This window comes from Micrasema longulum, unplaced genomic scaffold, assembly GCF_059751315.1.
Source record: "Micrasema longulum isolate JH-2025_06_02 unplaced genomic scaffold, ASM5975131v1 h1tg000613l, whole genome shotgun sequence".
Lineage (NCBI taxonomy): Eukaryota > Metazoa > Arthropoda > Insecta > Trichoptera > Brachycentridae > Micrasema > Micrasema longulum.
The window spans coordinates 317,780-337,324 of NW_028277809.1; the positions used below are offsets into that span (position 1 = coordinate 317,780).

General features: G+C 32.2%; 1 protein-coding gene across 1 annotated transcript in view; it reads right to left on the reverse strand.

Annotated features, from left to right (window-relative positions):
- The window catches only part of LOC148280130 (fat-like cadherin-related tumor suppressor homolog), a 79,559-nt gene extending 62,736 nt beyond the window's left edge, over window positions 1–16,823 (reverse strand). The window contains exons 1-2 of the mRNA XM_088228881.1: window positions 16,791–16,823; window positions 14,862–15,063 (exon numbers count right to left, since the gene is read on the reverse strand). Coding sequence (XP_088085007.1) covers window positions 14,862–15,063; window positions 16,791–16,823 — 235 coding nt within the window. The remainder of the gene's footprint in view (window positions 1–14,861; window positions 15,064–16,790) is intronic.
- Between the last annotated feature and the right edge of the window lie 2,722 nt (window positions 16,824–19,545).

Here is a 19,545-nt window from a genome sequence, read left to right on the forward strand (position 1 = left end):
AATATCTACTCTATTGTGTCAATCAATATTTCCCCGTGCACAGTAAAATTTTAGAGAAATTAACAGATTGCTCTTTTTTTACCTTACATTTGTGTTATTATTATAGTTTTACCCATCGTGTAACATTACGCGGCGACACTTCGAATGCGCGCGGAAAAAGTGGGGCATAGTATGGGGTTTTTTGGATACAGTCCGATGTATTCAAATATGATTCTACGCTCCTTCTAGACTATTCTTAATTCTATGACCACAATAATAAAATAAAACATTAATAAAGAAATATCACTAGAGTTTTTGATTAACTTAGATTTCGAAAGTTACGCTTGACATTTATTTAATTCGTTTTGTTGCGTTACTAATACTAATACAAATAACGTATTAGTATTTGTAACTGAACATGCACACGCAGCTTGTTCATAAACGTACGCAGAAAAGTGGCATGGTCAAAGAATAAATGATGGAATATGCTTAGTATAGTTATACTAGGTCGGGTATATTTTTATAAGTAGCCTTTTTCTTATACCGGGTATAAACAGCTACACCGTGCATAGTTATTCCTTGGTATAAGGAAATCTAATAAGTAAGGCCCATAGGAAAGTTAGGCACTACGCGCAAAAATACGCGAATATTTTTTATGTAATGAAGGAGAAATAAAAAATATATAAATTCTTCAAAATAAGGCGATTAGGATTATACTCAAAAGAAATATCTATTCTAATGTAGAAAGAATGCACAAAGAAATTATCTTGCTCACAGTAAAGCAACAAATTAAATATCATGTAGCAATTTTTATACATAAAATAATTAAGGGGATGAATAAAATAAAAACAATAATAAAATTTAACCGACAATCTCATACATATAAAACAAGGGGTAAAAAAATAAAAGATTACCAATGAGGAGAAAAACAAAATCTCAAAACTCATTGTACAAGGGATTGAAGCTGTACAATGAGTTACCTGAAGAAATAAAGGAAATAGAAAAAATCTGAATATTTAAAATTAATTTGAAAAAATACGTCATTGAAAAATTTTTATAAAAAATTGTAATATTATTAAAAGTTTATATAAGTTCTTAAGATGTTATGAAATAATTTAATAAAGCATAACTAAATTAATAAAAACGACAACACCATATTCTCACCTCTCACTCTCTGGTCCACCCAATGTTTTTACTTAAGCACTTATGTATTTGAACTATTGAATACCCTTTACAATCCCAAAGCGCTAAGTATCTTTACAAAAAAGTTGTTTGACTTTCCGAGCATGGATAATCGCTTCGTTAAAGTAAAAAAGTATCTTTGGAAAAGGTTCGTATTTTTAATTGCTTCTTAAAAACGTATTTTTTACAGTAGGTATCACGAACATATTTTGTTAGTGATATAAAAATATGATAATTATAATTATGAGAAAATAAAATTAATTTATTCAGTTTGCCGCAGAGCATGTATGAATAAATGAGTAAAAAGTTAATTGTTCGTAAAGTAGAACTTATTTAAAAATATCTCCAAATATTTGTAGACAAGGCTGGATTTCACTCCCGAGGGAGTTACTAAGGTTGAAATTAATTATTAGAACAGAGATGAAAACTTTTTTGAGAAGGGAATATGAAGGTCGAGGCATTTACAGGGCTAATGACCTGCCTTGTTCAGTATTTAAAATTGCAATATTACTAACTATTAAGGGAGTGAAATTCTGCTTTGTAAACAAAAATTTTTGATTCAGTTACAGTGATAACATTTACTAGATGTGTAAAAGTAGATATGTAATTTATGAATAAAAAAAAAGAATTTTTTTTTTTAAAAAAAAGCTAACGGGTATAAAAAAGTATAAAAACTGAAAAGCATTTTTAGGCGTTGCCTAGTTGGTCAAATAATTTGATTAAAATTTTCCCACTTACATCAATAATAGTTTCAATTCTTTTAATTTGCAAAAGCCAACACATGGAAGGCTGCAGAAATGTGGTGTTTAAATATAGACAGAATGATTATTGTTACATAGTGAGTAAAGTGGCCGTTTAAATCAGCCAATGATAGGTCACAAGCCCTATAAATGCATGGGCTTTTTTTATATTTTCTTCTTAAAAATGTTTTCCCTTTCAGTTGCAATAAATTCTAAAATGAAATTATTCATGATATTTCATTGGAAAGCTAAGGGTTTATTTTTTCAAATAATTTTCTGTAAATCAAAAACACAACACAACAGGTGGCCAGAGTAATTATTCTGTAGTGTTGTAGTCATTTTAAACTTCCTTAAAAACACAAATAATTGAAATTAACATGATACAAGCAGAATAAGGAGCGTTTTGTTATAGAGCGTCATTTTATTTAGCAAAAAGAATCATGCTTGTAGTAAAAAGTGTTTTTTTTTCTTTTTCGTCAATATTTTTAAAAAATACAGATAGTTCAAATATTTTAAAGTGTTATTATTTTCAAAGAAACAAAAAATACTTAATAGTGATTATACACGCAAGCATCAAACATGTCTGAATTGCCACAGAAAAAAAAAACAAACGAAATTAATACGGTTTGAAATTCAAATATAAAAACAAGCCATTAATCTAAAGCACTCTCATTAAAATAATCAGAACGTTTAAAGAAAAGCCGAAGGATTTCCACCAGGAATAATATTTATTCTTTAAAAGGACTTATTCACAAAATTGTCACGCACAAAATAAAACTGACTCGCTTATTACAGGTAACAAGAAAAAACAATTAAATAATGTTGAGTTTATAGAAAATACGTAAGTCGTTGTTATTTTCTCGATTGTTTTTCTATTTAACGAGAATGTTTTTTACTAAAAAATCTATTTTAAAAATCAATGTCGCTTAGAAGGAAAATTATGAATATTTCCCCATCAATAGTTTTTGAAAGCTTATTTGAATAATTTTGCCTCGTTTCGAGCGTTTTATATTTATTGATCCACCTATCGCAAATATTTGCCTCGCTATTAAACAATATTTGAGGTCAAACCGCAATCCCCCACAATAGTTTCAAAGACAAATATCTCAGAAAAGGGTTCGAGTACTTCCTCATATTTACGGTTGAGTAAGTAAGTTGAATTTAAATTCGATTTCTAAGGTAGGAGAATAGATCCGAGAATCGTTTTGAGCTTTACACTTTTGTCATATTAAACAATGCGGAGTACTTTATCAAAGAGGCGTTATATAAAAATACTTAGATTCGCGTCATCGTACATTTCTCAATCTTGGCACAAAAGGAGGGAGATAAATTCCTTTCCACAAAGTGTTTAGGTCGGTAAGAAATGAAAGCCGTAACTTTAGCGATTTAGGTCCAACGTTTGATTGGGTTTGTTGAAACTGTAGATAACCGTAGGAACCACGCTGTATAGTTACCGTTGTGGACTGGACAAGGTGGCAGGGGAGTTGTTAGTGGTTGAGAATAGCAGACAACTCGGTTTGTAAGATAGAATCCTTGTAGGCACTTTGGGAGGAATTTCCTCGCTTGATTGATGAGTCCCCGTCTAAGTTTGCCGTGACATTGGCGGACGCCGTAAAATTAATGAGCGTCTTTCAGTCAACCTGAAATGTTAGCAGTTATTTACTTCGCAATTTGTTTTGTTGTTCAGTAAAAGGAAGCAAACAATAGTTTCAACGATAAAATTTATACACCGTTCGTAACGAACCTAGGCGAGTAATTTACTCCCGATTATAACACTGAACAAGCTAAAAGTAGATTACCGTAGTTAATCATCTAAACACACTAACAATTTGGTTAAACTAATAGTGGATTATAACTAAAGGTGCGAGGAACAACCGAGCACGTGACTATACTTGTTCTGGTGGATTTTTATAAGCTGGCGCGTGCGCTATATTTACACATACGCATTGTGTAGTATCGTGAATAAGCCCATCGCACGACATACGCATTATGAAAATAATCTCTGTCTCTCTCGCGCTCAGACGCGCTTATGAGCCTGACATAGACAACTATTGCTTTATTAGTTGCTAATGATATGGTAAAATAATATATACAGGATGCTCCTGCATTCGTATGAATTTCGCTGCGATTCATAATAGTAAACAAATAATAATATGTACGAGTATTAAGTTATGGATTAAACACACTGGTTTATAAATATGTAGGTATTTTCATTTAATCGAATCACGAATAGGTCGGTTATGTAGTGATGGCGCTTTCACAACACTTACACAAAAACATTTTTAATGTATGGAATACTGATTGTAAAAATATTGATGTTATATATTGTTGTATTAATTTTTTAAAATCTCTTTTGGATTAGAGCGAAAAAAAACAATTACCTAAGAAAATCTCATATATTTAAGAGTATTTATTTTTTATTCAGTATTTTGGGTTTCATCGTAATAATAATTAATAGAGTGTAATCAAAATGCACAGTACAAATTTTATCGGAAAAAATATGCATACACACTTATTGAAAAATAATAAATCTTGTTATTTATATACTTGAAACAATCTTCGCAGCTTCGCATTATAGTTTTAGAGTAATTGATTATATAAAAAAATGCCTTGTTCTTGGAAGGACTGTAATTAGTAAAATGCAACATTTCAAAAAATGACTTTAAAAATGAAAAATAATGAAACAAAGTATTTAAGTAAATTAATATGACATTTTCTTTACCCTTTGTATTTTTTTTTATTTACACAACCCTCTAATCCAACACCGAATTTAAAAAAAAGGTACCACCTTTGGTTAAAATTTAATACAACGTTATTTAAAATCAACATCCTTTAGATTTTAAATGCGTTAGTGTGAGTTTTCTAAACGCGCCAGCTTAAGTCAAACCACTAATATGGTGGGTGAGATAAACATACTATTTTTTTAGTAATGTCACATTGGTAACGTATTTTTGACGAAAAAAATATTTTGTTTAACAATAACGCTTTTCCAGGTAACCAGCCCACTAAAAATAAGAATTAAAAATTATTTTACCTTTATTTCGTAATTTATAAATTACCTTACAATTTAAATAAACCCATAAGAGTACTCTTATCAATTTGCTGAAAAAGTTGAAACCCCTATTGTCGGAGATACGTGTGTAGATAAGCTAAGAACGTTTTGAGTTTTGGTTAAATATTTCCTCATTTTGTGCATGTGACGGAATTTTGGAATCTCTTGGTCTCATCGCAAAGTTCACCATATGAGTACACATTCACTGGTATTCACCGGGACTTCAATAGACGAGTCATTGCGGCCATTCTAGTTTAGAAAAACCATCACGAACTCCATTCACTAGAAGACTAATCATACTTTCGTACTTTAAAAATAAACTATTCTATTTTAATCGGTGTCAACTCAATTTTCTTCATAATTGTGTTATTTTATTCACGTATTTGTTTAAACGCATTAACTGTATTATTATTATTTTAACACTGCCGGTATTAATTGTGAAAAATTTTGGTAAAATTGGAATTTATTAGGTATCTTAGCAAAAAAATAAATTATATTATGCTTAATCATTAGTTTTATTTGATTATTAAACACATTATGTTTTTACACGATATTAATCATATTAAAAAAAAAATTGCTGTAGTAGTCTTCAATAAAAAAAAATATACCTGAGTTTCACCGAGACCAAACAATTTCCAGATCTGCTGGTGTCTCGTCGGAGTCCAAGTAATAAAAGAGAGTTAATCGAGGCCATCGTCCATTCGTGGTTCACGGTAATCATACCCGAAGATCTTCAGCGTTTTGTGGGCACAACGCCTCGAAGAATCGAGACAGTAATTAAATCTAAGAGGAATCCGACAAAATATTACAAATTTACAGTTTTACCGAACGTCTAACATTGGACCGAAAATCTTGAATAAAACATTCTGGCAACATTTTTGTGTTACTGATTTATTCTGCTTTGATAAATAAGTAAATTCTAATGTTTCTGTAATTGTAATCATGCCAATACGTTATAGAATAGTTAAAAACGCTAATGTATGGATTTACTATTCTAAAACAGACATTTTAGACTATGATTGTGAAAAGTTTTCACAGTTGATGTCACTAGTGTATAATTATTTTAGACTTCTTTTTTTTATTAAAATTACTGTGTAATTGGGATTCTGAAACTTTTATTCTGAAAATTTATACCGACATACACATTATTTTTTTGAAACTAATGTTTTGGTTTACGTAATTTTTTTAACATTTTTGTTCATTTTACATTAAATTTATTTTAAAAAAAAAATCTGGCCGCACAATATTTTAATGTTATCGTAATACGTACCACGAGTATAAATGAAATAATACAAATTTCACAAAACAGTCAATCTGCAAAACACAACCGTTTAGATATAAATTTTTATTAAAGATTTTCAGGAATCAATTTAAATAAATTATGAGAACAAACCTATTGTTTTGTGAAAATAGAAGCCAATGGCAATATTTCTTTCTTTGAAAGATATTTTTTTGTAGCCCGATGGTAGGTATATTTATATCAAACAATGAGCCTTTGATTTGGGCTGTATCGCTAAATGAGGGTTCAGACCTTCATGCATTCAAATTTTTCTTTTCACGACTTCAAAATGTGTATTTTCTAGGTTTCCGGCAATTACTTGGGGTCCATACCGACCATATTTTCCTCGGCCGGAAATTACCCGAACCCAGCTCATGTCTCACGGATTCATGCCTACATAACATATTCGAATCGGGTTAACCGAAATAAAAATGAATGAAATGTAAAGTTACACGATAGTAGTTTTTTCATTAAAAATAGTCAGTAATAAGTAAAATAATTGTAACAGACGACGAGTACAGCTCTGTGTGAGAAATATGACCGGAATCTGGACGAATTTTTTTCGACTCGATGGTTGTTAATCTTAGGTAAAAATCCAGAAAAACGATTTCTTTTCGATCGAATTAGATTACTGACGGAAAAAATACTATAATATCGAGGCTTTACTGACAGAATGCATTCAGTCATTAAATTAAGTACCTAGATAATGGCATTTAAAGCTTTATTATTTGTAAAACGTATGGTTTCTCCCATAATTTTCATTGTTTTCAAAGGTTTAATAATAATAATATTTATTAGACGCTAAGAAAAAAAAAACATTTACATATTAATAATAATATTAATACGATGCGAACTTACATTAAAAAAATTTTATACATAATCCCCAAGACTACAATGTTTTCTGTATTTTTCCAATATTTTTTTGTTGTTGCATCTATCTATGTAGGTAAACCCGTACTAATCTAGATGCAAGTTGTATCATTATGATGTGGTAATGGTAAGGTATCGCACCCGCAGGCAGCACAGCAAGAAGCGGCAGCAAGGCGATCCACGGTCACTCGCTCAAATATTTTTATATTCACCCAAATGACAGCGGACCACCCCGCGATCATACCTCCCACAAGTTCATAATCAAATACACATATCAACATTAAAAAATGATACATATATGAAACACTATGTTTTAAGGGCATCGTGACTTGTCCAAGAGCCACTAGGCCATTGTGTCTTGTTCTTTGAAAGAGTAATCTTTATTCTAGGCATAGCGTAAAAATTTAAATCAACATCTTGCACCTATATTCAAAAAATATTTGAAATATATAAAAACTGATGACTTAATGCACTGTGCCAGTATAGATAGCCTCGATGTACTAGACTGACATCAACTGTTAGTTATTGGTGCATTTAAAGTAATTTATGCAAATTCCGGATAACGCGTATCTTTTATTAACAAATTTAAGAAAAACGAACTATAATTTTCCATTCGTTAAAGCTTAAAAAAAGTTTTTGTAATGTGCTTTCTGCAAAGGGGCCACAAGACCCTTTGAACGGATCCAGGTAAGTGGAAGTGGCTTTTTTTATGGAAAGGAATTATAAATGTGTAAAACTAAAAGAAGCATCACAAATTTATTAATTTTTTTAGAAAAAAAAAGGACTTATAATTTATTCAAATATTCTGTGTGAACGGAGATATTCTGAATCAGGAAGATGAATTTGTGTATCAAGGAGTTATGTTTACCAGGGATGGAAAGACCTAGTAAGATATTAAAAGGCGGGTGAGTGCCAGGAACAGGGTGAACGGTGCACTGAAATCTACTTTGGCAAACAAATGTTTATCGCAGGAGGCTAAACTAGCAGTTTACAATGGAGTTCTAGTGCAAACTCTAATGTATGGGAGTGAAGTATGGAATTGAAAAAATGATGATGAAAGAAGGTTGAAATGCGATCCTTCAGGCAAATGTGTGGCAAAACGATGTATTATAGGTGCACAAATGTCGAGATCCGTGAACTGTGTAAGGCTGAGATATGCATTATCGACAGAATCAAGAAAGGGGTGCTGCGTTTGTTTGGACATGTAGAGCGAATAGACAACAAAAAAACGGCTAAAAGGATCTATGATGCGAATGTTGATGGATGCAGAAAACGAGGAAGACCGATAAAGACATTGCACGATCAAGTTCATCAAATACTTGAAGATTGACATGTCAAAAGTAGGAATAATCAGCGTGCGTGCATGAGAAGATGTATGAATGTAGAGGAAGCGAGGTCTGTATATGAGTTGTAATAACTCACTATTAGAGGTAGAGTAGGGTTTGAACCTTGAACATATAATACGCGAGTCCATAATATTAGCAACGGGACCACAATACGATTCTTTTTCCCGATGTTATACAAGCTTCATTTCCACAAGTTTTACAGAACGAAATAAGCAATTTAAAATGTTATTTTTCGCATCATGTATAAAGCACAACCATATAAAAATCGTTCAGTTATGTATAACTACTATTAAAAATAATATTTGTGGTTCAATCATATTTTAGTTTAAATTTCTGTTGGAAGATGGAAAATTGAATTTTTCAAAGGCTGGGGTGGATTTTAATCACCGCTCAGTCGACGGAATGCGTTCATTTTCGGTATAACGGTTTTTTGAAGCGTGAATCCCAAGGAGACCAGACGTGAAATCGTCGTAATATCAAGAACATTTTGCAAAAGGTCAAGGTTCAAGAAACTTACTGAAAGAAAATGTATAAAAGTGTAAAAAAACGTAAGATTTGCCCACCGAGCGCTGGAAGAATAAATAAAAAACCTCTCCACTTTGAGAGCTGTATGCTTTAAAATTAGAATATACGAATACACACTTATATAAATACTATTGAAATAACATTATTTAATATTTTTCGCACTATAAGACGCACATTTTAACTTTAAAAAAATAGGGTGCGTCTTATGGTTCGATGCATCTTATCGTCCGCAAAATACGGTAATTAGATTATAAACGTTATTTTTGATTACAAAATTACAACAATGATGGAGAATACTTTAAATAATGCAATATGGAAGTCTAAGCATTTACAAGGCTTATGACCTGTTATTGGCTGGCTTAAGTGGCTACTTTGCACACTGTAACATTCACCGTTTTGCCTATATTTGAACATCCATATTTCTTCGATTCTTCCATTTGTTTATTTTAGTGAAGTTGTCGGCCTCGTGGTTTAATGGTCAGCGCATTTGCCTACCATGCAAGAGGTCTCAGGTTCGATTCCTGACAGGGTTAATATGAAATATTTATTTAATAAGGGTGTTTTCACACTAAAATATTTTATAGCCCCTGGACTGGTACTTGAAGCGTAAGACTGATCATCTTACCTTCATGTAACAAAAATGATCTAGATGTGCTGCGATTGGTGTACCAATGCAGTGCCCTATGCACCATTAGGTGCGGATAGGGAATGATGATGATGATGATGAAAGAGCTGAAACCTTTATTGTTGTGAAGTGATTCATCTGACTGAATTATTTCACATACAAGGCATATGTTAAAGGCATATGTCACATATGTTAAAAATGTCACACTACCTCGGAGTTACTTTTTTTATTTATTTATAATTTTTAAAAACCCGCTAGGGTTATATGATTTTTTTTATAAGGTTGGAGTTCGAACCGCCATGTCAGTAGGGTCGCAGAGGGTGTGCTCCTATTAAATGCTGCGAATGCTCAGTTGCATTCAACCGGCAATACTACCGACTAGTCCATCTCGTCAGCGTCCACGTCGCGAACCCTGGGCAAAGGGATCACAACAGATAACGAGAGAATGAAAGGCGAGTTTCTGGCGTCTCCAAACCAGAACCATTAGCTAAGGAAAGGTAACCCGGCAAAATATCCACCAGAGAAGGCAACGGGAAACCGAATAACTATGGCGAGTACATCCAACAAGCAGTTGTCATGGTCTCGGAGTAGCGCATGGCTAAGATGATCAAGCTGTAGTGGTCACCAACGTCGGGGGGACCTAATAAGGCACCGCAAGAAAAAATAAGGTCTTGTCGTGTTATGTCTCGTCTGGTAAGTGTAGACACGATGTGGCTTTTTAGGTTCATTCTAAATTTGTATCCATTGTAATTTTTCGAGTGGTAAGGTAAGTTTTTGTAGTGTTCAGCCCATTGTGCAGTATTTTTGGCTGACCTACGTTTTTTTATGTGGCAGTGTTGTATTTGTCTGATAATATATTTGAGTATATCAGCATCTTTTGTTCATGTTATGGCAAAGTCTTGTATGTTTTCCAGTGCAATTTGTGTACAATTTTTACCGTCTAAATTTTCATGTATTTAATGTAAAACTAATGCGTTTTTTCGTATAATTTAGTTGCAGGGCTTAGGTAGTTTAAATTGGTAATTTCAATCTATGTTTACTAATAAATGTTTTAAATAATACAATACTATAAAAGATTTTTTCATATTTGATTTACAAATAGCGCCGATATTTTCCAAAACGAACTTTAATATATTTTTATAAGCATACATCAAGAAAAACAAGTGAATTAAAAAATATAATACTGTAACAGAAATCAAAAGCAATGTTCCAGAAGTGCCTTATGTACAAAATAATAAAGTTGTTTAGTAAAAAAGCGAAAAATATAAATATGGAAAAAGTGTTGTTATATTTAAAATAAAAAATATGAAAAGATATTATATTATAATAAATTCAAAATGAAAACCAGCGACAGAATGCAGGCATTATCGTTGCAGGTGAGAAATAAAAGGCAAATAGGTACAACACTATTTTTTAAATTTTTATTTTAAATTTAAAAAGGTATCCGAATAAACATTTTATATCAACAGAGATGAGGAACATGTTGTAGAAGAGAATAAAAAAGTCTAGGCATCTACATGGCTTATGACATGTCATTGGCTAGCCCTGTTTTTTTTTTATAAAAAATATTAGCGCTCTTAAAATTTGCCCAAATATTTCAATTTTGGTAGCCATTTTCAACAAGTTGTGAATAACTCACTATTAGAACATGGAAATCAAGCTGGGGTAGAGTGGGGCTCAAACCTCGGACCTCTGATCCGTGAATCCGCAACGCTTGTTACGGGACCACAACCCGACTATGTCAAAACTGCTATGTTCCCAACAATATTTTGAGTTTGTCCAAATTTTTGTAGACAAGGACTGGATTTAACTCCACAGGAGGTTGTTAATATTTATGTTCTTCATCTCTGTTGTAATATGCTAATATTAACAGCTTTCTACGGAGTTGAATCTAGTCAGGGTTTAATTTTTTTTTAACAAACTCAAAATATTGTTGATAAATCCAACTGGTCCGAAGAAGTATAAAAGTTGAAAAATAAAAGTTTCAGACGTTGCGTAGTATGACGGTGATATAATTCAATCAGATGAATCTCACCCGCATAAATAAAGGTTTCAGCTATTTAACTTCATAAACATCAAGAGATGAAAGAATACAGATGTTAAAATATGGACAGAATGGTGAATGTAACACAGTGTGTAAAGTGGCCACTTAAACCAGCCAATGAAAGGTCATAAGCCCTGTAGATGCCTAGACTTCTATATTACCTTCTCTAAAATGTTCTTCATCTCTTCGTGTGTTTTTAAGGACTCTGTCTCAGTATGCAGGATTGGGTTTTCATATTGCGTAGGGTTAATAAGGTTGGTGAGAGGTTAGTTGATAAATTGGTTTATAGGTCTTGACTAGGATGCCAAGTTTTGAATAGGTTGATCCTTGGTTTTCGTCTTGAGTAGAGTGGTGCCAGGAATAGCGCAAATTTATGAACAATGATTTTCTTTCGGGCTTATAGGTTTGATTTATTTGGCCGGAGGAGGTGTGGCGACGGTTCTGTTTTTCTCGATCGGACTTGTTTCTTCCGGTTTACTAACAAGATAATGAACTAACATACCCTATCCCTTCAGAATCGGGAAGTTGAGGTTGAAGGTGACTGACAAATTGACAGTATTTACTTAAGTTTCTCTGACGGCAATAGGGGCACTGAGAGCAGAAAATGACAATCAATAAAGTATATCATTTGTAAACAAAAAATGCACCGTTCATTATAGCTAAAAAATCCGAGAATCCGAGTAAGTATGGGGCTTTCAATAAACACAACAATATTAAAACAGTGTTATAATAAGGATAAAAATGTTATGCTTTATTATTATCATAGAACTAAATACAAAATAATAATGAATACAATGTGTGCCCAGATAGGAAGAAGAACACACTTTTGTAATTGAAAAATAACTAGAACCCTGAACAAGTATTTTACTGAATGGCAGATTCTTTTAATTTGACCTTGGGATTTGAGAAAAAAAAAACAGTAAAAATGGCTTTTTTTATGGTAAAAATAATTAATTGGCATTTAAACAAAAAACCTTTTTTTCACACTGTGCGGCGCCTGACAAAACCGGAGTTTGAGTGATAATAATAAATAGCCACAAAAAACAGCTAAAAAGTCAGGACACTTATGAACCTTTCAAAGAGGGGTTTATAATTTAAGCAGGAATTGGACTATTCTACTCGCTGCGTAAATAAAAAGGGAAAAATTCTCGGACTGTATCCAACGGCCGCGTAATAATTTATAGTCACATAAGTCGGGCTAATGTGGTACAGGGAGGTGTCTTGTAAACCTATTATATTGTAGTTAGCCGGGGAAGGGGCGCGAGGGCGGAGCGCCGCCCCCCTTTATCAGGAGAAAGTACCCCGTATAATAATTCATTACCGGAGTATTAAAAGGGACAACTTATCTAATCGGTCGTTAAGGAAAACCGCACTACTAAAGCCCACATGGTTTGTTATCATTGATTCACACGAAGGCTTCAATCTAACTATTCATTATACGAAGGAAATAAAGCTCATATTAACATTTCAATAAAAAAAACCTTACATAAAATAGAAGAACGGCTGGAAAGTCTTAGAGGGACCGTAAAGGCAATTGACTGTCGGCCTCTCGGTGTGGTGGTCAGCGCGTTGCCTACCACCCTAGAGGTCTCGGGTTCTATTCCCGGCATAGTTAACATGAAATACTTATTTAAAAGGTGTTTTTACACTATGCTATTTCATAGTCCCTAGCTCCTAAAGCGTAATGATCAAGGTAAGCTGCGATTGGTGTACCAATGCAGTGTCCTATGCACCATTAGGTGCGGAAAAAGGAATGAAGAAAGACAATTGAACTCTGTAGAGTATTTATTAAAATCGGGGATTACTGCTTAACCCTTTAAGGGGCAAGTTTTTTCATTAATTTCAATGATTTTTTAACAGCATTATATTAAAAACTCTTATTTTTACAAACAATTTATATTTTTGAAAAAACAAAAAAATTTCGGACTTCTTAAAACCAATCACTGTGCATTGAGTAAATTAATATGGTTATTTTAAGAAAAAAGAAATAAATTGTTGTTTATTTATTGTAGAAAATGTTACTAAACGATAAAAAATGTTATTTAAAATAATGAAAACGACAATATCCCTATTCGAAAATTGAAGGTGATAAACGCCAATCGCGAGCTCAGTAGTAAGTACGGACTATCAATTTTCACTTCACTTCAATATATTTTTTTAATGTATTGAAATCTATATCATTGCACAAACGTTAGCGCTGCGTTTGATAAAACGTATTTTTAAAATAAAGTTAATACTTTCAACACGGTTTATTCGATTATACTCGAAATTAAAGATTTATATACCCCCATATTTACCGAAATTGAAAAGCGGCCATCTTTAACTTCTGGTATCCATTTAAGTCTCTATTTTTGCTGTGTATATTGGAGTCGAAATTATACATAAATGCATACTTGTAAGATAATAATACATACTTCTGAACTTTGTTAATTTATTATCAGTTTAAGACAAATTCTCGATTAAAAAGTACATAAAAAATTGCCAAAATTTTTCTAAAAATTCTTCAGAATACAAAATATGTTTTATGTCCTCGGGAATAAATTCAGGTCTGAGAGAGTGTATATAAACATCACACCAGGGCCACGATGGATTATATAATACAGTCCGAGTTTATTATTATTTATGATCTTATATTTTAGTCAACTGTTTTTTTATATTACAATATTGTTTTATGTCTGTTTATTTTAATTGTATTGAATAAAGTGAAAAAAAAAATACTATATATTTCTTATTATATTAAAAATGCAGTTCTAAAAATAAATGTGAAAAGAATAATCCAATCTATTGGAATAAATACATGGTCAAGAAGTACTGTTGACAAACATCGTAACTCATAAAAATGCTGGTATTTAAACATCGATCTTGTGACCCAAATATCAAAGGTATGGTGTTTGAATGAAGATCATTATAATACCCGAGAGAAAAAGCAGTTGAATTCATTTATTCATTTATTCCTTCATTTATTTATTCAGATATTTAGAACATTACAGAAAAAAGACCCAATTCATTCTAAATACAATAATAGATCACAAATTACAGTAGATAGTTATGTTTTTAAAATAATATAACAAAATGTAAAAAGAAAAATTAAAAGTTAGAAAGTGCTTTCCTAAGGGAAGGCCCACTGTCGTGAAATATGTCGACATGCGAGGCGATGCGATTAAGTAGCAAGATTGCTCTACCAACCGGCATAACCATTGGCAGGCGAATTGTACCAACCTGTAGTAGAATTGAGTAGAAATAATCCGGCGGGATCTCCGGAAAGCACTCTGTAGGAGATGCGTGAGGTTCTGTCACAATCGTGGGCAGTTAGCTGTAGGACGGTTCGTCCAGTTGGAGAGTTCTCCACAATTTGACCGCGGTACATGCTCTCCACAGTCAAGGGAACGCAATCATTCTCGTCCTCGACCACGATATAAACCTGGAAAGCGAATGAAAAAAACAATTAACGTATTTTGAATTTTGATCGGAGCTAGACTAGAAGTGCACAATGGAGTTTTAGTCCCGAATGGAACTAGCAGGAGCAGGATGAAAGAAGAGTAAACGTAGTTGAAAATATAGGAAGTTGATGTATGACATATGATGAAATCAGACAAGAATGCAAATCTGAGATATGATTATTTAATATGAAAAGCTAAAGAAAAATATAATACATACTCGTATAGAGAGAATTAAAAGTAACGTAAGATGAGGAAGGTCCATAAAGACATAGAATTATGAGATAAATAAAAATTTCAAATCAGGTCATGTTAAAAGCGGACACAATTGAAAGGCATGCGTGACAATATGTGTGATCGTGGTATTCCTTCCGTCTCTACCTCCCAACGAGGAAAAAGGGTGATGATAGTTGTATTATTGAAATTTTTGCTAGCAAGTACTTAATTAATATTTATCAGTTTTTTTTACATTAAAAAGTTTTTTTTTTTTTTACACTGGCATCGTTTTTGTTTTAGTTATTTTTGGTGGGTAAGTTATTTGTGGTTTTGGTTATGTTTGATAAAATCTTCATGAAATCGACACGCTTTCGTTTTGTAAGTTCCTTTTTATCTCATACAACCATCTCAATCAAATACCATTAAAATTGTATTTTGTACTTGCTTCGATGATATACGAAAAAAGCTTTGTTGACTCTTATGCTGGGCACTATAATACTACTAGGTACGATAAAAACATAATGTTGCTTTATTGATGTTGCTCAGCCGTCGGCAGTTAACTTCATATGGAAGCTATTATCTTATTAAAATATTTTGAATTAATAGCTTGCGTTTTTCTGTCTTCCTAGTTCAAGTTTAGAATCGGATACAAAAATTAAATATGCAGTATATATTACATAAGTATTTGTTTGGATGTTGGAGTACCGAGAGCTGGCCGGTGTAGGGGTGTCTAATAGTCCGCGACAGCGGCTTATTTTTTTGGCTCAATATCTGCACAGTCCTTTTGTTTTCGTGCTTATATTATTACTATTATCATGTTTTTATTATTATTTACTATTTATGTAAGTGTATGCATTCATGTGTGTGTATGTAAATAATGCATATCGTCGTTGCACATCACATATGGGCCATGTGACTCGGAGCACATTCTGAGAAAATCATCAAAATGCGACTTTTTGGCATAAAGTAATTAATATTTTTAATAAATATATTACTTTATTGAAAAACACTGTATTTTTCTAACTTGGTTCATACACAGAAGTGTTATTTTCGGTTAGTTATTTAAAAAAAATCGTTTTTTCGATTTTCTCAGAATGTACTCCGAGTCACAAGGCCCATATTTGATGTGCAACGACAATATATTATTATATATACCCACTGTTGAAACAAGAAACATATTAAAAATAATGTAAATCATAGGTTTCCAACGGGTGCGGTACCGCCCCCCAGTGGGCGCTGGAGCCTTCCATGGGAGCAGAAGCGGGTCCAGAGACAAATGGGGGGCGGCCATGGCCTTAATTGTACAAGAAATTAGTAATAAAATACTTCAAAAATATTATTTTCGTGAATAAACATTTTATTTATCCATCTAAATCTAAAATGTTCATCTTGTTATTATCACTTAAATAAGTATTTAAAATTAGAATTAGGCATATATTATACTATATACGTATTTTGTCGGCCTCGTGGTGTAATGATCAGAGCGTAAGCTTACCATGCAAGAGGTCTCAGGCTCGATTTTCGACATGCTTGCTATGAAATATTAATTTAAAAGGGTGTTTTTACACAATAATATTTCATAGTCCCTGGACTGGTACCTAAAGCGTAAGACTCATCATCTCACCTTCATGTAACAAAAATGATCAAGATACGCTGCGATTGGTTTATCAATGCAGTGCCCTATGCACCCTTAGATGCGGAAAGGGAATGATGATGATGATATACGTACACCTGATTCGGTTTAGTAGTGTCGGTAACTACATTTTCCGTCTGTAAAATATTAAAACCAGGATGAGAAGTTCGAAATCCCCGGATTTTTCCTTTCTGTAGGATTAAAAGAAAAAAAGAATTTCTTAATTCCCACGGCGATATATAAAGCTTTGAAACCCGGACACTATCGGTGACAAGTTTTTCCAAGTCGGTAAGCAAAAACTTTATTCACGCAATCAAGCAACAAAAATATGGTTAACCCCATATTATCAAATTATCAAAACCCCATCAGTCTCAACCATCTCATTATTTTTTTATTATTCATTGATTTTTGTGTTAATTTTAAATTTTAAAAAATCTACTACATTTGATGGTCTCCAATAAAATGTATATTTTGTGATACTCCATAGACTGATAAAATACTAAATTTGATGGTCTGAAATTTAATTTCTACTTTATGATTCTCAATATTTGAATATTTGGTATAACTGTTATACTCTTATGAGAGATGGGGTGTTGAATTTTTTTCTTGAAAAAAAGGACGTGGCCTTGAAAAGGTTGGGAACCGCTGATGTAAATTAATGCCTTGACACGGGTTGTGCAGTCAGGTGTTCATATAGAAGAGAAAAGTATTTTGTGAAATAAAATAAATAATAAGTATTAAAAAAGTTATATTTATATCTTATATAGTTTTGGTACGCTTAGGATAAACAAACCAAAACTTACAGTTTTTGATTTATTCACCACCTTAGATTATTTCTGTAATACGATTTTTGTAAAAGATTCTTCGAACCGTTGATAAATAAAAAGATAAATAAATAATTTAAAAATGCAATGATCTATGATCCGTCAAGGATGTATTAAAATAAGAAGAGGAAATCAAATTATATAATCGGTAAACCTTAAGTACAGCTTGTGAGTTTTTGTTACTTTGAATAATCAATAATGGTTATTTCTAAAGGCGTTGTAATTCTATCATTAAGTCTTAGTTATGAAAATAAAATACAGAATAGAAGTTTTTTCAGAGGCTGGCATTACTCACCGTTTTTATTAAGAATTCTTAGAATTCTCGACTTCCAAAGCTATCAAATTACAAACATTGTGGCATTTTCAGCTCGCTAGCATAAGTTTTTTTACGTTTCAATGGCTTTTTAAACACCGGAAGAGAGTAAAAAAAGTACGGACCGTTAAATAAAACTTTTGTGCAAATAAAATGACCCAAACCACTTCACGTCTCGTCGTAACTTCTTCAATGAATAAAGATGAATGACCATTAACCTATTTAACTTCAACGAGTGAATTCTGGCTTTATTGAGTTATAAATTGCTAACTGGAAGTTATTTTGATAATCGAAAAATTAAAAGTTGTACGTAGTGAGCTCGTCATTTATATTATACAATATATTATCCTGTTTCACATCATCTTGGAATATATGTCATTATTACTATCATGTGTTAACATAAGAGGTGGTAGAAAAAAAAATAGGTATTCTTTCGAAATCCATCTTATCTATCATGTTTATGGGGTTTTGCCAGCAAAAATCAGATCTCGGAAATACAAATTCTTCAGAATAGAGCTCTAAGAAAAATACTTGGTCTTAAATTCATTCCCATTTCAAGGATATCTACCGACAAACAAAGAAACTTCCTTTCAAGGTAATGCCACTGCATGACATAACCAATACTATTTTAAATATCATAAACTTTTCTGTTCACTCAAATTTAAAATACACATTTGGTCTTAATATTCACAATTACAATACGCGTTACTCAGGAAATCTTTATGTGTCTAAGTTTCGCTCGACAAAGTTTGGTAATATTGGCCATTCCGAATATAATAAACTGCCCGATGAGCTAAAACACAAAAAATTAAATTAAAATCCAGAAGTGTCACAATTAAAAAATATTTCTCAAATCATTTTGATAGTGATAATTATTAATGTAATTTATATAGATGGTGTAAAGTCTTCTATTTCGGATGTATTAATATGTTTGATATTATGTATTGTCAAAAAAAAGTTTTTTTTATGTACGGTCCCAAATGAGTTTCTTGATTAACTCCTGTGGAAATCCATTGTAATGATATAATAACTTATATTTACATATAAATTATAAATTTATAATTTTTGCGTGTCCCGATATTACTACATAATAAAATGTGGTGTTTTAGACTTTTACCGTAAAAAAAAACTCATCTAAATTATTTCAGATTATCTTATCGAGAATCGAATTCAGAACCTAATGCTTGGTAGACAAATGTGGCTTAATATTACACCTCAAGGAAAACAGAAAAAAGCTTGGTATTACAAAAGTATCACATTTCGGCTCATAAACACAACACGGTGTTGCTGATTGCAATTTTCTTGTGTACTGGCTTTGGTTATTGCTGATCTCTAATTCACCCAAATACTATTGCAGAGTTGTATAAAACTCCGGTAATAAGAACAAATTACCAATAGAAAAAAAAAATACAATACCTTATTGACGCGGAAACCAAAGGATATTGTTGTTTTTTTTAAAGATATGATTCTTATAAGTCAA